The following is an 18,288-nucleotide window of genomic DNA, read 5'->3' on the forward strand; positions in this document are numbered from 1 at the left end:
GATGGTTAGTTATAGAAGTGGTAACCACATTTTAAATGTTGATGGCACACCGGATGCAATTTTTTTTTCTTTCTTTTATTTGCAAAAGATTATTTTTGGCTTTTAGAGAACACCACTTTTTCCTTCTAACTAAAAAGTATCTTGGTAGTGGAATTTCTTAGTTGATAAACATAAATGAAATTCTGACGTCAGAGACAACACACACCCACTTTCTCTAGTGTACAAGTAACCCATCATCGCTAACCATAAATTTCACCTGAAATGCCTTTCCCAAAACGGCTTTTACAAGAAGCAAATCTGACTTTTAATTTTTTCTTTCCCTTTGCCCACTTTCTGCCCACTACTGTGCCATTGCCCCAGAGTTGTAAGCAGGAGAGGAATTTGAGGTCTGGAATCTCATGAGTCAGTACTATAATAACAACAACAACAAAAATGTCTTCTATATTTGCAGGTAATTTTTGTGAGATGGCCATAATATTTGATAATCACTTTGAAACAGGACACAGGCTCTGGATGAGGATAGTGCCTATGACAAGGTTTTGCAAACACAAACATCATAGAAACAGGTTCAGTGAGGGTAACAATCACACCTTTACTGGGCGTGAGAGGACAAGGTTGCAGGTGCTGGCTGGACTTCTCATTCTTTGTAAAACATTCAGAGGGTTTATTCCATATGTGATGGATTAGCTGTTACCAAGTCATGATTTCTGAGCTGAAAGTTTCTCCTTTTAGTTGCTAAAGTTTAATGCCGTCGAACCCCATTGTCCTTCATGCAGAATTCAGCGTGAGCTCAAAGTGGAGGGTCCCCAGATGAGCTGGGGGCGCTGCCCACACTCTGGTTGTCTCCCTCTCGTAAATTCGTGTCAGAATTAGTGAAAAGAAGAGAAAATGCCTTTTGCAGAGACACTGTTATCCCATTGTTTCTGACAGACACAACATCTTCATCTCGTCCCCATCTTCCAGCCCTTCCAGCCCTGTCACCTGTCTCCTTTCCATCTCATCCAGCCCATCCACAGTGTGACCTTGTTTGTGTAGATCTGCCTATTACTGTTAGTATTATTAGTACTTGCAAAATTAACTAGTTACAACTTAAAAGAATTTGTATTATCAGAGCCCCTGAACCCAGGTTCAGTGCTTCCATGAGAAACATAATACCACCCTTTGACGTGACAGCCCTGTCCCCCCTCTCCAGTAAGTAAAGGCATACGTCGTCAGAGCTCTGTATTTCCTCATTGCCTAGAGTACCTGCTAATCCTCAGAGAGAAAGTGAATACGCTTCGTTACCTCCCAGGATAGGTGCCATTTCTCCTGTTTTGCCAGATTCTGGCTTTATCTCTTGCGCTTTCTAACTTGTTTGGCTCCCTGTGTTGGTCTGTGATAGTTCGAGTTAGAACATGCGGCACTGACTCCGGTGACCAAGGGCCACTGTGGAAAAAACTGGGGGGCTAGATCCTCCCGCATGGCAGCACCATCCTCACCTGACCCCATTTTCTGTTGGTGCTTTCAATAATATCTAATACATACACCGTGCTTCCTGTGTGCCAGGCAGTGTTCTCACCGCAGATGAGGTGGGCACTGTTACCACGTCCAGTTTACAAATGAGGGAATTGAAGCTCAGTGAGCTTATTTCTTGCCCAAGGTCACATGACTAGTAAGTAAGTAGGAGAGCAGGGAGTCCGTCTCCAGGGTCTGCGCCAACCCTTCACCTCCACTGTTCTCAGTCAGAGATTGATCCTGACCACTGAGTATAACAGCAGTGGATGGTGGAGCTGGAAATCCAAGGGAAGTGTGACCACGGGAGCTGGAATTAACCTTTAATTCTTTTAACCAGATCCGATGTTGTGATGGAAAAGCACATAGGGAAAGAAGGTGGAGGTATGGACTGAGAAAGGAAGAAATGCAGGGAGAACAGTCACATAATTAAAGATGTTAACTGTACTGAGCAATATGGCCCGTGAAGGATTGGTGTCCCCCAAGCTGCCTGTCCTGCTTCTTTGAAACATTCTGATGTTCAGACAGAGGATTGGGGGGGGCGGGGATGACAGCATTCTTAGAACTGTTCAATGATGAGACATCTGATACTGGAGTGAAGGACAAAAGCTCATGAAATAATCATGAGAGACACGGACATATTCTCTTCAGTTCCAGAAAGATGACAGCTTATCGTCTGAGTCCTAAACCTACTTATTAAGTTTGGAGTTGATAAAATGCAGCTGATTTAACTTGTCTGCCTGCATTCAGCTGCATTTGTTACAACACAGACATTTCATCTTGGGTGGCTCTTTAGCCGAGTTTGTTTTTACTGAAATAAAATTCCTGGCACATGATAATGGAAAAAAAAATCGAGTTTCATCATGTGCAGTGTACTGTTTTCTACAGTGGAGAACTTTGAGTGCTTTGGAAATAATAAGTCTGTTTCCCCAATTTCCTGCTCTCCACCAGGTTCTTGGGACACCAAATGAGGACACGTGGCCTGGAGTCCACTCTTTACCACATTTTAAGCCAGGTATGTTTCGTTAATTACAAATGACTGCATGCTTCCTATATACAGATGGTGAAGATGTAAATGTTCCCCCTCAAACTAGTATATTGCCTTGAAAAATTCTGGTTACTTTTGCCATTGTGTATTCTCCCTATGAGTGGAGTTATCTTTTTATTTTCACATTGTGCCTATAGAGATTAAATTAATAACATCCCCCATGAGAGATTTTCATCATATGTAACTCATTTGATTTCACTGGCTAATCTTGACATAAATATTCATGTCATCATCAGTTAAACTAGCATCCATGTCTATAAAAATAAAATTTAAATCAGGCTGCTACACTCTGTGTGACTTCTTGTAATAATACTAGGAGAAGGATTAAATTGTAAAAACAAAGACATCACATTTTGATTTCTTTTTATTAAAAAACTAGTAATATATGATCAATTAACTTGTGTTTAAACATATGAAATGTTCAGAATGTGCTATTGTACAGCATTCAGTCTTTTTTATGTAAAATATTTAAACCCCTAAACTGGAAAATCTTGAGAGAAAATGCAGAATTTTCCAAATGAACTGTCACATGTTTTTCACCAGTAGGTGGCAGTCAAGAAACTTTCAGTTTTAATAATCACAACAGAAGAAAAATCTCAAACATGGTCTATTTGACTTTTATAGGAGGGATGAAAGGTTTGGAATTGGAAATTTAATAAAAATCAGTGGAATGAATTATTGTAAAGTGATTCTCTTGTTGCTCGTGTTTTTTTTTCTTCTTTTCTTTTCTCCTTTACAAAACATGCATTATAAAATGCAGACCCACCATAAAATTACTGAAAGGGATTTTTATTGAAGATCTAATAGTTCATTATTTTATGAGGGAAAAGAGCTATGAATAATTTCTGCTGTAGGAGCCAAGTATATTCTTTTTCTCCTCTTCCCTTTTTTGGGGGGACCATCAGGAATAAATTATCAATCCCAAAGAATGACTGAGTTGGGAAACTATTTTTGTTCTTAATATTTTTCTTCTGAAAGTGTAGAATGTGCTGAAAATTCTTTTATCTTCTTCAGTGCCCCAAGGACTCTTTGTACTTTTACTGAAATTTTTAAATAACTCTATGTTCTAAAAGACTATAGAAATTTTACAATTTAAGAAAGATTTTTTTTCTTCTTTTTGTAATGAAGGAGGGACCATCCTCTATCTGCTCCAGTTTTTCCTAATGGAGTCCAAGTGAGAAAATAGCTCTTTGTAAATGTTCCAAATGTGGGCCTCTTAAAGAAGGTTAGCATCCCTATGTTAGTATCTAAAATATTAAGTCTTGGGAAATAAAACAGAGGAGGATATGTAAAGATCTTAAATAAATAAAGTTAGATGCAGAAAGGAACAATTATGACAGTCATTTGGCTGGCCAACTTTCTGCACTATAAAACATGGAGTAATTTGTTTATTTTGGTATAAATAGAAACTGTCTTCATCAACAATATACAAAAGCATTTATTAAATGTGTTCTGGAAAGTCATATGATGGAGTGCAAAATAAGTTAACAAATTGGGGATTTCCTGAGATCGGGGACTGTGCATAGTACATAATTTTGGTGTTCAAGAAATGTTTGTTGCCCTGAATTATATTGAATGTTTAAAATCAATATTACTTATGTGACTCTTCTGATAGACATATATATGTTTCAGTTATTAATATTATGTGCAAGTGTCACTACAGACACATAATACATAGAAGATAATGGTGGTCCAGAAGAATAACATATTTAGATAGTATAAGGTGCGGGTACTGACGAGAAAGAAAGATATTCTGGGCAAAGCTTGGGGCTTGTGGATAAGACTAGATGTGATAAATGCTTCCTGAGTTGGCTTGGGAAGAGTCAGGGAAACAAGATAATAGACTGAGGCAAAGGAATCAGACCTCTGAGTCCTTTCATGTAGCATGTAACCAGACCATGAGGGGTCCTAGACTGACCCCTAGACCTCATACTCCAAGGAAGGTAGATACCCCTTTTCAGAGGAGAAAAAATACCCGTGCTAGGTTCTGCAGTTTCACCCCTACTGTTCACCTTCTTATTCTACCCCCAAGGAGTGTCTTGGAAAGTCTGAGGGAAAATAAAAAACCCTGAGCTATGAGGGCATGCTTTTTTGAGGATAGACTTTATTTTTTAGAGTAGTTTTAGGTTCACAGTAAAATTGAGTGGGAAGTACAGAGATTTCCCATGTACCTCTGCTCCCACACAGCATAGCCTCCGCCCCCCCACCCCCATTATCATCATCCCCCGCCAGAGGGGAGCATTGGTTACGTTGATAGGCCATCGTTGACATGTCAATATCACCCAAAGTCCATGGTTTACATCAGGATTCATTCTTGGTGTTGTATATCCTATGAATTTAGACAAATGTGTAATGACACGTACCTACCATTATAGTATCGTACGGAGTAGTTTAACTCCCCTGAGAAATCTTCGGTGCTCTGCCCGTTCATCCCTCCCTCTCCCCTAGCCCTTGGACATCACTGACCTTTTTACTGTCTCCATAGTTTTGCCTTTTCCAGAATGTCATACATGAGAGAGAGAGAGCCATCAAGATATTTGAGGGAAAAACTTTCCAGACAAAGAGCAAGTACAAAGGCCCTCAAGTGGGAAGGACGGGTCAGAGGCAGCAGGGACTGAGACAGCTCATGTAGGGTCTGGAGGGCTACTAGGAGTCTTTCATCAGTTACTCTGAATGAAGTAGAAAGCGCTGGAAGGTTTGGAACAAGGCACTGCATGATCTGGGTGACATTTGGTTAGATCACTGTGGCTCTTGTGCTGAGAATGGGGGGCCAGGGCAGAAGCAGGGAGACCAGTGCGGAGACAATGACAAGAGTCTAGGGGAGAGATGACATGCCAGGAATAAAATTATCTACCTTCTCAACTTCTGTGTTTTCCCTTGGAAAGTCTAGCAAAACTGGAGCATAATTTTAAGAATAATCGTTAAAAGATTAAAAGAATAATTATGTAACAACTATGTTTTATTCTTTAGTATTTAGCCTGTATATATATCTTCTTCTGCTGTTACATTTATGTTAACACAAAATTCCTTAATTTTAGCTTATCCCCATAGCAACCAGGCAGCTGGGCCAGACCACAGTTGCATAAATTAAATAAATATGTAACGCGCACGTGCGAGTGTGTGTGTGTGTGTGTGTGTGTGTGTGTGTGTGTGTGTGTGTGTGTATACTACATATGAATCTAACTGGGAGCTGCTGCTTTACCATCATTTTCTTCTGTTTAAATTCCTCTTCTTAAAAAAATGGGATGTGGGTCTGTTTCTTCTTTGAACCTGATTGCCTTCCTATTTCTTTTCCCTCACCCTCAGGGTTCTGTGGTTTTTGGTCTCAAAAGTAGGGGTGTCTCTATCTCTCCTTCCCCTTCCTCCCTTCTCTCCCTCCCCCTCTCTGCCCCTCCTCTCCCTCTCGCCCCTCTTTCCCTTTATCGCTGTTTTCAGGGTGCGTGCTGTGGGCCAGCCTCAGAGGTGAGAGATTACACTGTGACATCCTTAGCGCTTCAGTAATTCTGTCACCTTTGATTAGACTCATTACAGGCCAAGCCCCATTCTCTAACAAAAAGCAACAGTCCACAGCAAAATGAAGACATTTTTCCTTTCACTGGTGTCACAGTTACTCATCAGTGGGATGCCTTTCCATGATGCTTCAGTTTCCTCCTGGGATAGCTTCTTTACATTGAGAACGGCAACATGGCTCATCTACCCCTGGGGGAGGGATGCTTGAAATTCTTCATTATAAGACAGATGTAGCATTAATTTTTTTTCAAAACACATCTTAACGTACATATTTGAGGGGTTGTGTAGGCTTTATAGAATTGTGGTAACCCTAGATCAGGGCCGAATGTAGGTCGATATTTGTGGTTCTCCCGACTGATGAAATCAGCGTAAGGAACTGAGAACTCTGAGAAGACTTTGGGATTTCCTGCTGTCGAGGAAAACCACCTGGAGTCGCTTGAGATGGGAGTATGAGTGGTGTTGTGGTTCTGCCACGACTAAGCCAACTGGACATTAGAGGCAGAAGACCCTCCAGGGGGGGCAGCTAGTCCTGCTCTCTCCTTGTAAGGTTAGGAACCCGAGGCCAGCGACATGCAAGGACTTCCCTAAAGTTAGTGTCACAGGTGGAAGTAGATCCAGTTCTCCCTGGGTTTCAGTTCAGTGCTCTTTTTCCCAGTGTACTTCCTGGAAGATCATGCTACTGGATCTGTAGCATGACTTCTCACTGTCCTAATGAATGTTTCATTGATAATTAGTCTATAAAGCACATATGAGAAAAGTAGAGAGGAGCTGATCTCTGTACTTGGCAAAATGCATCGAACCACAAATATCACTTTGTATAAAATAGTTTGGCCCTGAAATAACATGTAGACTCCATGTCTGATACTTTTAATCATCTCTTAAATGCTTCTAACAAAAGGGTCATTCAACAGCTATTTAATGACAAATTATTATTCAGGAGTTTGAAAAAGAAAGGCACTGTGAAATTCAGGGAGAAAAAAATGCTGCTAGACCGGAAGTGATTCAAAGTAATGAAATTTAGACTAAAATAATTCTGTTTTCCCAAATCAAGCCAAAGAACAGAGCATTTCTAAAGTGATTATATCATTCCTAAGAGAAAGTTATCTAATATAATACAAGAGGCTTTTTTTTTTATTTGATTAAGGCAAATTTGGTGAAGAAGAATTTCTTACAGTGAATGAAGTAAGATAAAAACAAGAAATTCCCATTGCAGGCACATTGCAGAATGGTAGGATTTTAAACATTCTTTGCCCAAAACTAAGCCCATAGATGCAATGACTTCAAAGACAACATTTAAATATGGACTTAGTTGTACTAAGGCTTTGTAATGAGATAAATAACTTCTCCTCAAGTCCTGCCTGTTTACAAGCCTGACTGGAGCCCCAAAACTAAATAGATCTGAACTTTTTAATTCCAGAGGGAAGATGTAAATTGTTTCAGCTGTATATTATACTGTGCTAATAACACCTTACATTTTATGTTGTATTTTATTATTTACAAAGTATTTTAATATATTATTGCAATTGGTATTTAGAGTAACTTTGAATTATGATCATGTTATTTTCCTAACACCATTTACCCATTTTACGAACAAGGGACTGGGAAACTGAGGCTCAGAGAGGTTGTGTGGCTGGGCAAGGCCGCATCTCCAGCACGTAGCAGAGCCCAAACTCAAACCAAGGCCTCTCAGTCCCCATCCTGGAATTCCCACTGATGTCTGTCTGTGTGGCTCTTGTAAGAGTTTCCCCAACTGTAGGCAAAGAAGCATGAGGGAGAATTGTCAGGCTCTTCTCAGCCCTGCCTTCTACCATCTTGGCAAAGATCTATATCTTCTTGTAGATACCAGAACCCGCCCTCCACCTACTAAGTATAGGCATTAATCCCTTTAAACCTGTGCTTCCAATAAATTGTCAACTCCGAAGTGCCCTCTGTGGATGCATCGTTTCAGAGAACAGCCCAGTTTCATGATTGGTTACCCTGAGGAAGTTTGAACCCTTCCCCTTTATTCACACTCTGGGCTTTCCCCTAGTCTTTAAGAAAGTGATGGAAAAGCTGGGGAAGAAGCAGAAATTGTTGGATAAGAAATTCAGTGCAGGAAGGATGCGAGGTGGGCCTCTTCATGCCATGATGTTGCCCTGCACAGACCACACCTGTGGTCAGGAAACCTGGGGCCGTGCCGAGACATCTTCCATACTCTTCCAGAACAATCACTTCTGCTCCATCCAGCTCACACAATTCCTGTAGAAATGAAATGAGAGTATCTATTTTATATTCTCTTCATTACTTTTTATTTGCTTACACTTTAATTTTAAGAAGGTTTGAGCTAGCTGTATAATTGATATAAAAGTGGTTTTGTGCTGGGAAGGGCATGTACCTATAAAATAATATTTTGTACCATTTATATAGTGTCCCCTGCCTGGTACACCCTTTCCCACTGGTTCTTTGTGCTTTCCTTCAAGAATCTTTTTTTATGTCTTTGTTTCCTATTGATTGATAGCAACTGTAATGATCACAGATTACATCTGATTGGACAAGGGTGTAACTATGTGATGGTTATAAAAATGGACTTTAAAATGATTATGCAAATATCTGACCCATCTCAGATTTTATTGCTGAAAATGCTGTGGGTCTGCTTGACACAAGGCTTAGGACATTAGCGCTCTCTCCACCTACCATCAACCACCGCCTTCTTCAATTTTGCCGTCGCTCCTCCCACCAATAAATGCCCCTCTGGTCACATCATGAAAAAGCCAGTTAATTAGTAAATGTATGAAATAAGTGAACTTTATAGAGCAGAAGAAGTAAAAAAAAAAAATTAAAAACTTAAAAAGACAGGAAGGGCAGACGCTTTACTTTCAGACTTTCTGACTGCGGGGTCATGCTGGGAGGTCACCGCTGGCCGCAAGCTGGAGGGAGAAGGCTCGCGCCGAGAGGCCACGTTTCAGTCAGCACTACCTGTGTTTCAAGTGCTTGCTAGGTGCCAGGCGGTCGTGCACAGAACAGAAAAAGCCCTTTCCTTGTGGAGCTTACGTGCTAGAGGAGAGACAAGATAGGAGACAAATTACACGTTACAGTGGCTGGAAAAATGTGACCACAGAGAGAGGGCTGGACAGGATTCAGAGAGGCTGGTCCCGGAAGGCCAAGGGGAGGCGTTAGGGTGTTACGTGAAGTGTGAGAGGAATCGGGAGAGGGTTTTTGCGAAGGGAAAGAAATTGATGTTTCAGGTTTTCAAAAGGAACGACTAACTACAAAAAGTCACAGACCTATTCAAGAGATGGAGAGAGGCTTCATCTCAAGTGTTCCTGCCCTGGGCTGAGAAGGGCCTGTAATTGCAAGGACTGGCTTGGGGGAAACAAATCTCACACCAGTTAGCAGGAACGTCATAGACATGAGATAGTTTTTTTCCCCATAGGTTCATAGCTGACCAAAGATTTGGTATGAAATAAGTCATAGATATGGCCAATGCTATAAAATAAAAGTAAGAAATAGCCCAAAATCTTGATAATCACTCAAAAACGTGAAATACAGTAGTCCCTCCTTATTTGCAGTCCGTCCTTACCTGCAGTTTTGTTTTCTGCATATCAGTTACCTGTGGTCAACCAAGGTCTGAAAATATTAAAAGGATAATCCCAGAAATGAATAATTCATAAGTTTTAAGTTTTGCGAGTTCTGCGTAGCATGATGAAATCTCGTTCCATCTCGCTGCGTCCCGCCCAGAACATGAATCATCCCTTTGTTCAGCATCTCCTGCAGGTAGGTCACTCAGTGTTGTATAGGTTATCAAATTGACTGTCCAGTAACACAGTGTTTATGTTCAAGTAACTCTTATTGTACTTAATCATGACCCTAAAGCACAAGAGTAGTGACTCTGGAAATTCAGATATGCAGAAGAGAAACTGGAAAGTGCTTCCTTTAAGTGAAAAGGTATATGTGTATAGGAAAAAGCATAGTATTATAGTGTTTGTACTATCTGTGGTTTCACTCATCCACTGGGGATTTTGGAACATATCCCTCATGGATAAGGGGAGGACTACGTAACAATTCAGTTCCTCACCAATAAACAGACCTGTGGGTGGGGTTATCTTTATGAATTGTAGACACCCATTTCAGTGCAAAGCAGAGAATATCTGTACTGACTTCCTCTGTATCTGCTTGAGGAGTTTTACATATATTTTCACTAGAGGGCATCAATAATGATGAAGACTCGTAGTGTCTAGAAAATGCCAGAGAAAATGTGGCAAGATCAAATTTTCAAGGAGAAGTGAAGTTCTTCACACTGAAGCTTTAACAATAACAAAAAAATAAAATCCTAAGTAGAGTGATTTCACTACTGTTACTCTTGGAATTTTGTAAAATACAGTTTGGTAGTTACGCACACCTCATCTCGCCAAAGTTGACATGGAATGCCAATCACTAAATAAAACCTCTGTCTCTTCAATAATCTTACTATATCCCCTTCCCAAGAGGATTGAAGTCTGTGTGATTTGGTTAAAATCATACCTAAGAAAAGAAATTAGAATTTTAGCCTAAGGGTGGAGATCAGAATTAAATGAAGACGGATAATTTTCAAGGTACCAAAAAAATTATCATCTCCTTAAAAATATGACATTTAAGTTGTTGTATACCATTGTCATTACCATAAACCAGCCATACACTTTTTATTGTTTTCTTTGTAACTGTTGTTTTATATTTGTCCTGCTCACAATACATGCCAGCAAATGTGTAGCTAGAAATCTATGCATTTCAAAAAGTCTTCCATATCTCCTGACCCTGACCAACTTTAAAAAATCAAGATCTTAGGAAGGGGATTGGAAGTTTAGATCTAAAACAAGAAAACTCTATTCCCGTGTTCAATTTGGGTCTTGACCTTGAGTAGGAAACTGTGTCTCCAGGAAAAGAGTGGGCCCCACAAGTTCAAAGCCTTGCACAGTTGACCATCTTGAGCGGCTATTCCACACCACTATGAGAGATTCATGACCAAGTGGTTGAACCAAGGGTAGGATAAAAGAAGGATTTATCTCTTCTGTCTCTGGGCCATTGGAAACTCAGAGAACAGCATGGTGTTTGTAATCTGAGAATGTGTGTCAATTATTTTGCATTGGAGAATTCTTAGAAACACAGAATAATATAAAAAATTTAAATGCTAGTTGGTTGGTGTCACTATTTACATTGTACAGATTTTTCCTATATGCCAAGTGCTTTCACGTGTATTATCTCATGAGGTCCTCATAACAGGGTAGGTAGACAGGAACCTGGATGGAGCTGAAGCTTGTTGAGGAAAACTCTACCTCATGGTTCAAGGTGGCCCTGAGCCAGAACCAGACATAGCAGCCAGTTCCGCCTGATAGTGCTCAAAACACGCCACTCCAAAGCCGGTGCCATACCCCGAGAAATATGTGTTTATGGCTTGCATCTGTGTGGTGAGCCGAGTTTCAGCTGATCTTGTCTGAGTTCTGCAGGGTTTGCCTTCAAGGTGCAGGTTGGCTTCAGGTATTTTCTCACATCTCTCATTCTCCTCAGAGCAGCAGCTACAAAATAATGCTCTTCTTGTGACAAGACACAGAAGTGACAAGGGGCAGGCCCAAAACCACAGGCACATTTCAAACCCCTGCTTGTGTCACTACCTCTGACATCCCATCACACAAAGTATCAGTGGGGCAGAGAAGTACCCCACTCGTGAAGGTGGGAAGAGGGGAGAGAGGAAATATTTGCTTAATAATAACCTACTGTTCCATACTAGCTCTTGTCACTTAGTAGGTTTGTCAGCGACTCCTGGCTAAAATAAATGAATCAAATTACTTGATGTTTTTAAAATGAAGTTGATTTTAAAAACCCTTTAAGCCATTATCATAGGGCTTCTGCTGCAAGACAGATACTTGACTATGGAATAATAACGCTTAGGCTAATATATAGGTGAAAGAAAATATCTTGGTTTTCATTATTTAAGATGCAAGTAATATTTTGCTTGAAATATTTGACTTAGACCAATAGGGTGATAAACTATCTACTGAAAATTAGCTCAGTTGTAAACTGTGATGCAATTTTCTTCACTTAACATGCGTCCTTGATACAACATTGTCAGAGGACCTTTGTAGCTAAAAGACAATAATGTTTACAATGGAGATTATTTAAAAAGGACGTTAAGTATGTACATACACAGGCACTTTTGCCTCTAGAGCCAGCTTTGTAAACCCTATTAATAATCTCTTGACTGTGAAAAAGGACAGTTGATATTCTCTCAGATTGCCAACCCTCACTCTTCACTAGTACATTAGAATCACACAATTACATATAAGGATTTAGAAGAAATTTAACGTGCCTGATTTCTATTCATTTCTTTAACTGTTGCCTAAGGAAGGATAATTTGGGTAGCTTAGCCTTTACCCTCCCTAGAGTAATATTACTTTTAATATACCATATGTGTTCCTCGTATATGTGTAACATAACTGTACCAGATGCTCAGTTATCCAAGCTTATTATTAATAACAGTTGTGGCAGTAATAACAGGTAACAGGTGACTGAAGGTTTATTATGTGTCAGGCACTTTATTAGCTCTTTAGCTGCATTTTCTTACTGAACATTCACAGTTAACTCTATAATGTAAGTTCTGCTATTATCTCTGTGATATAGAGAAACTGAAGCAGTGAGAGATTTTTTGGGGGGGAGGTGGGGTAAGTAATATGTGTAAGGTCACTAGAACTTGGAAGACATTTGTTCAGCGTGTCCTGTGTACACAAGACAGATTTGTTCTAGACTTAAAAGGGTGAGACACCTGCAGCATGTGGAAAGAGAAGTTGGGAGGAGAGAGAATATTGTTTGTGTGCATGTTGTTTTTTTTTAATAGACTTTGTTTTTTTAGAGTAGTTTTAGGTTCATAGCAAAACTGAACAGGAGTTACAGAGATGTCCCATATGCCCCTTGTCCCCACACATGCACAGCCTCCCCCATTAGCAGTATCCCCCAGCAGAGGGGTACATTTGTTTCAGTTAATGGACCTACATTCATACATCATTATAACCCCAGAGTCCATAGTTTACATTAGGGTTCACTCTTGGTGTTGTGCCTTCACCGGGTTTGGTCAAATATATAATGACATGTGTCCATCATTCTAGTATCATACAGAGTATTTCACTGCCCTAAAAATATCCCCTGTGCCCCACCTAATTCTTCCCTCCCTCTCCCTTAGTCCCTAGCAACCACTGATCTTTTTTACTGCATCCACAGTTTCACCTTTTCTAGAATGTCATATAGTTGGAAGTTTTTTTATTGCTGGTTAAAGGTGCTTTGATTTGTTTGTGCTGCTTGGGTAGCAGTAGATTGGGACAGGAGACCTGGGTCAGCGCCTGCCACTAGCCTGCCTCACGGCCTCAGGCAACTCAACCTTTCTAACCTCAGCTTGCTTGTTTCTAACATGAAGTGGTCCTGTCTAGCTCACAGGTCCCCTGGAAGGCTCTGAGTCTCCCTTCCTGACCTCTTTTCCCCTTTGCACGTTTGGATGGAGGGATGGGACACACAGAGAGTGAGACACAAAATCGTTCTTCTCCTTTCTTTTTGGTGAGCTGGACAGATTCTGATTTCTGAATAGTACACTTTAGACGTTAATAAATGCCTAACTGATGAAACTTGATCTCTCTAGAGAAAAACATCTTATAGAGAGAGAAGTGGTCCCTGACTTTTAGGCTGAAAAAGGTGGGGATAGTTTGAAGACCTTACCGGGAATGTGCACTCACAAACCCATGTTTGAATGTATGTTAGTAAACCAAATGCCTTCAGAAGTTAGAGTGTTTAATGAATATAGCAGAACGTTTGTTTCTAGCAGTTGCTCAGACATTACTCATTTTAAAATGCACACCATTCGTAATTGAAGGATGATTTGCTACAGCCAGGGAAGGTCAGGATGCTACAGTCTCCTGCTTTCAGGACTGATCACGGCCACTCAGCGTGCCAAGGTAGCCCTCTGGGTAACAGGGAGAAGGCAGTGTAATTCTGTTCAGCATTAATATGTCACATCAGATGCTCTCGCCAATAACACTGGAGCTGTGTCAAATCTCAGTCATTATATATTTTGGCAATATCAAGTGTTTTAAAGCTGTGAATTGCGATTGTGCAAACATACATATTATTTCCAAAATGCCTGTTTGGATCACTATGCTTTTTGGAGTTGAGATACTTAAAATCCTCATATTTTAGAACAAGTTTAGCCTTCTCTATTTGAGGTAAACTTTTGTTGTACATGAATTCTGCTTTACTTCTGTTTTAAGGACTATAGATGGTTTTGATCAGGCTTTTTTATATTTTGATCATAGATTCAGCTGAAATGTTTACTGCTAGCGTGGTTCTCCTAATAGCTATAAAAAGGTGAAGTCTTGTGAATACTTGTAAAAATAGTTTTCTTCTATAAATGGTCCCTTAGTATTGGGTTCCATTATTTATTGTAGGCTACTTATGACCTCATATGTTTTGTGCACTGTGTACTCACAGTGCCTAGAACAGTGCCTGGCAAGCAGCAGGCAGACACTAAATATTTGTAAAATGGATGAGAGAATAAATGAATACGTGTGTCTTCTATTCTGAAGGATTTAAGGATATTGTCTGTTACATAAACAGGTAACTAGGGTGATTGTTTAAAATGTCACCAGAGTGGTTCATGATTACGTTAATTGTTCACTCTTCTTTTTTTAAGCTGAGCCATCCTGCCACCAGTTGGCAGCTCAGCGGCTGCTCAGCTCGGGCTGGGACTCGAACCGCTGTTGCTCAGAGCTCACACTCTTGAGCGAGCTCTTAACCAACTGAGCCACTCAGCCAGCCCTAATTGTTCACTGTTCACTCTTATAAACGACTGGAACCTTTTCCCTCCACTGAAGCAATCTTGAGAAGGCATCAGGTTCCACACCTCTACCAGATGATAGGATGGCCACAGCTCTTTGCTTAAATCGTTACTACTTTCATACAAGCTCAGTAAGAAAAAGTAAATGCACTGGTACAAATACAAAGGAACCCTAGAGAATTAAATTGTGGAAGTTGAAGTTCAGGAAGATCCATGATGGCAGAGTAGATAAACACTGTGCTTGTCTCCTCCTGAGACCACATTAACATCACAACTAAACTATAGAACAATCAACCTGGAGAATCATGTGAAGTCTAGCTGAATAGAAATTTTATAGCTAAGGCTATAAAGAAGAAGCCATGTCAAAACTAATGGAGGGGCCAAGATGTGGAATGGGCTGGCACCATACCTGTGTGTGGCAGTGGAGAATCAGGAGGGATATCTCAGCCGTGGAGGTTTTCCAATCCCCTCCCACCCCCAAGGAACGAAAGACCCTAGTCCCACACCGGGCTCCTCAGTCCAGAGTACTGATTCTGAGAAGAGGAGCCCCCCTGCACATACACATCATCTGCTGTGAAAAACAGTATGGATTCCAACCATCTGGGTGGGACAGAAGGCTGCAGGAAACCCAGACATCCTCTGGGTTGGCACGCAAACTCACAGTCACTCACTCTGGGCTCCAGTGGATGGACAGTGACTCAGGGGCGTTGGAGACATACAGGGAGAAACTGAATTGTGTGGCTGCAAAGCAAGGACTGGAAGGACAGACAATCACCATTTTACCTGTGTAGAACCCTCCTCCCATGCAGCTGTCAGGTGGGCGCCATCTTTCCTGTATTGAGCCCTCACCCACACAACCAAATCTAAATTTGGCCAGGTGAGCTCCTCTTGGACCACTCTGGTGACTCCCTGAAACCCCACCCCACCCAATTTACCCAACGCTGGAGGCACTTTCTCAGTGAACAACCAGCCCCACTCGCATTGCACTCCTTTTTGGACAGCTCACAGGGGTTTGTAGGCCTAAGGTGGGCAGCAGCTGGCCTTGGTGTGCTCTGAGACTTTTTTTTTTTTTAAGATTTTATTGGGGAATTGGGGGAGGGGAACAGCGCTGGGGAATCAGGGGAAGGGGAACAGACAAGTTGCTGTCCTTTTGTTCTTCAGTCTAGCTGTGGAGGACATTGTTTCACTGGCCCATGTTGGTATTATCATTACGCTCTTCCCGGTGAGGCAGATCAGTTGCCGGCCTTTGGACAGCCGCTCACAGTGGCTCTTGGCAGCTCACAACAGCTGCTGGCTGCTCACACTGGCTGTCAGCCATACACGGTAGCTTAAGGCAGGCAGGGGCTGCAGCCTATGCCATCGCCAGCAACTCACGGCAGCCCAGCTCCAGGTCGAGCTGTTGTTCACCATCTTAGCTGTAGAGGGCAGTGTCCCTGGCCCCATGTGGGATCCGAACCGGGGCCCTGCTACTCAGAGCTGGCATCCCAAACCAGCTCTTAACCAACGCACCACTCGGCCGGCCCTCTGAGACTTTTGATGAGTGGCTCCAGGATCTGCACTGGCCCCAAACCAGAATCTACATTGACGTGCTTAACACCACTCTTCCCAACCTGGTGATTCCCTGAGACCCCGCCTCACCCAACTCACATACTGCGTGAGGCTCTATCAGCAGCTGAGCCTTTCGGGAGTCATGAGGCTGCAGCAGGCCTCAGGGTGTCTGGGTCTTTTTGCATAGTTACCCTAGGCCTTGTACTGGTGGCAGCCATACTTGGTTTGCAGCATGGCTTCGCCTACACGCATCCAGGTCCAGCACAGCAGCAACCAACCACGGATCACTTTGTAACTCCTACCAGGTAGTCCATGGCTGGTAACTGGCAGTGGCTGACCTTAGCCTGCACTGGAGCCCTTGTAAAAGACCCCAGAATCAACATACCTGGAGGTCAGCTTCCAACCACAGCAAGCACCACCCAGTCAATTATCACCACAGGCTGCACACCCAAAAGGAAGTCTCAGCAGGCACCTGAGGCAAATCCTGCTATATGGGGTTAGCTCCTCCACACAGTAGCAATAAGCTGTGGGTGTAGCCAAACCCCACAACCAGTTAGCCTGAGGGTCAGTCCCACCAACTGAAGTGCCAATAGCAATCAAATCTCAACTGTAGCAGGAGGGTGCACACAATTTACAAAAGGGAACTCCTGGAGTACCCAGTGCAGGTGACCAGGGAGACTGTGCCACTAGGCCCCACAGGGCACCTACTACATAAGGCTACCTGGCAAAGAGTTGGAGGCGGATCTACCTAATACATAGAAACAAACACAGAGAGTCAGCCAAAATGAGGAAACAAAGAAATCTGTCCCAAATGAAGAAACAGGAGAAAACTCCAGAAAAAGAACTAAACAAAATGGAGGCAAGTGATCTATCAGATGCAGAGTTCAAAACAGTGGTTTAGGATGCTCAAGGAATTTGGGAAGTACTTCAACAAAGAGATGGCAAGCATAAAACAGGACATAGAAACCATAAAGAAAGAACCAGTCAGAAGTGAATAATATAATAACTGAAATGAAGAACACACTAAAAGGAATCACCAGCAAACAACATGAAGCAGAGGATCAAATTAGAAATTTGCAAGACAAGGTAGTGGAAAACACCCAATCAGAACAGCAATAATAATAGCTTAGGAGACCTCTGGACAAGATCAAGTGTAACAACATTCACATCATAGGGGTGCCAGAAGGAGAAGAGAGAAAGCAAGGAATTGAAAACATATTTGAAGAAATAATGATGGAAAACTTGCCTAACTTGGTGACAGAAATAGACATGCAAGCCCAGGAAGTACAGAGAGTCCCAGACATGATGAACCCAAACAGACCCACACCAAGACACATTTTAATTAAAATGGCAAAGCTTAAAGAGAGAATTCTAAAGCAGAAAGAGAAAAGCAGCTAGTTACTTACAAGGGAGCTCATAAGATTGTCAGCTGATTTCTCAATAGAAACTTTCCAGGCCAGAAGGGAGTGTCAGGAAACGTTCAAAGTGATGAAAAGCAAGGACCTATAACGAAGACTACTCTACCCAGCCAGGCTATCATTTAGAATTGACGGACAGATAAGGAGCTTTCCAGAGAAGGAAAAGCTAAAGGAGTCCATCACCATCAACCAGTATTACAAGAAATGTTAAAGAGATTTCTTTAAGAAGAAGGGTGTGGGGAGAACATAAAGATGAATAATAAAATGGCAATAACTGTGTATCTTTTTTTTTTAAGATTTTATTGGGGAATTGGGGGGATGGGAACAATGTTGGGGAATTGGGATGAGGGACAACAGACAAGTTGCTGTCATTTTGTTCTTCAGTCTAGTTGTGGAGGACGTCGCTTCACTGGCCCAAGTTGGCACCATCATTGCACTCTTCCCGG

The 18,288-nt window shown here is 41.7% G+C and overlaps 1 protein-coding gene across 1 annotated transcript in view; it reads left to right on the top strand.

Annotated features, from left to right (window-relative positions):
- CDK14 (cyclin dependent kinase 14) overlaps positions 1–18,288 on the top strand; it is a 504,392-nt gene that overhangs the window by 344,879 nt on the left and 141,225 nt on the right. The window contains exon 10 of the mRNA XM_019666203.1: positions 2,443–2,506. Coding sequence (XP_019521748.1) covers positions 2,443–2,506 — 64 coding nt within the window. The remainder of the gene's footprint in view (positions 1–2,442; positions 2,507–18,288) is intronic.

The sequence above is a fragment of the Hipposideros armiger genome, unplaced genomic scaffold (assembly GCF_001890085.2).
Source record: "Hipposideros armiger isolate ML-2016 unplaced genomic scaffold, ASM189008v1 scaffold_465, whole genome shotgun sequence".
Lineage (NCBI taxonomy): Eukaryota > Metazoa > Chordata > Mammalia > Chiroptera > Hipposideridae > Hipposideros > Hipposideros armiger.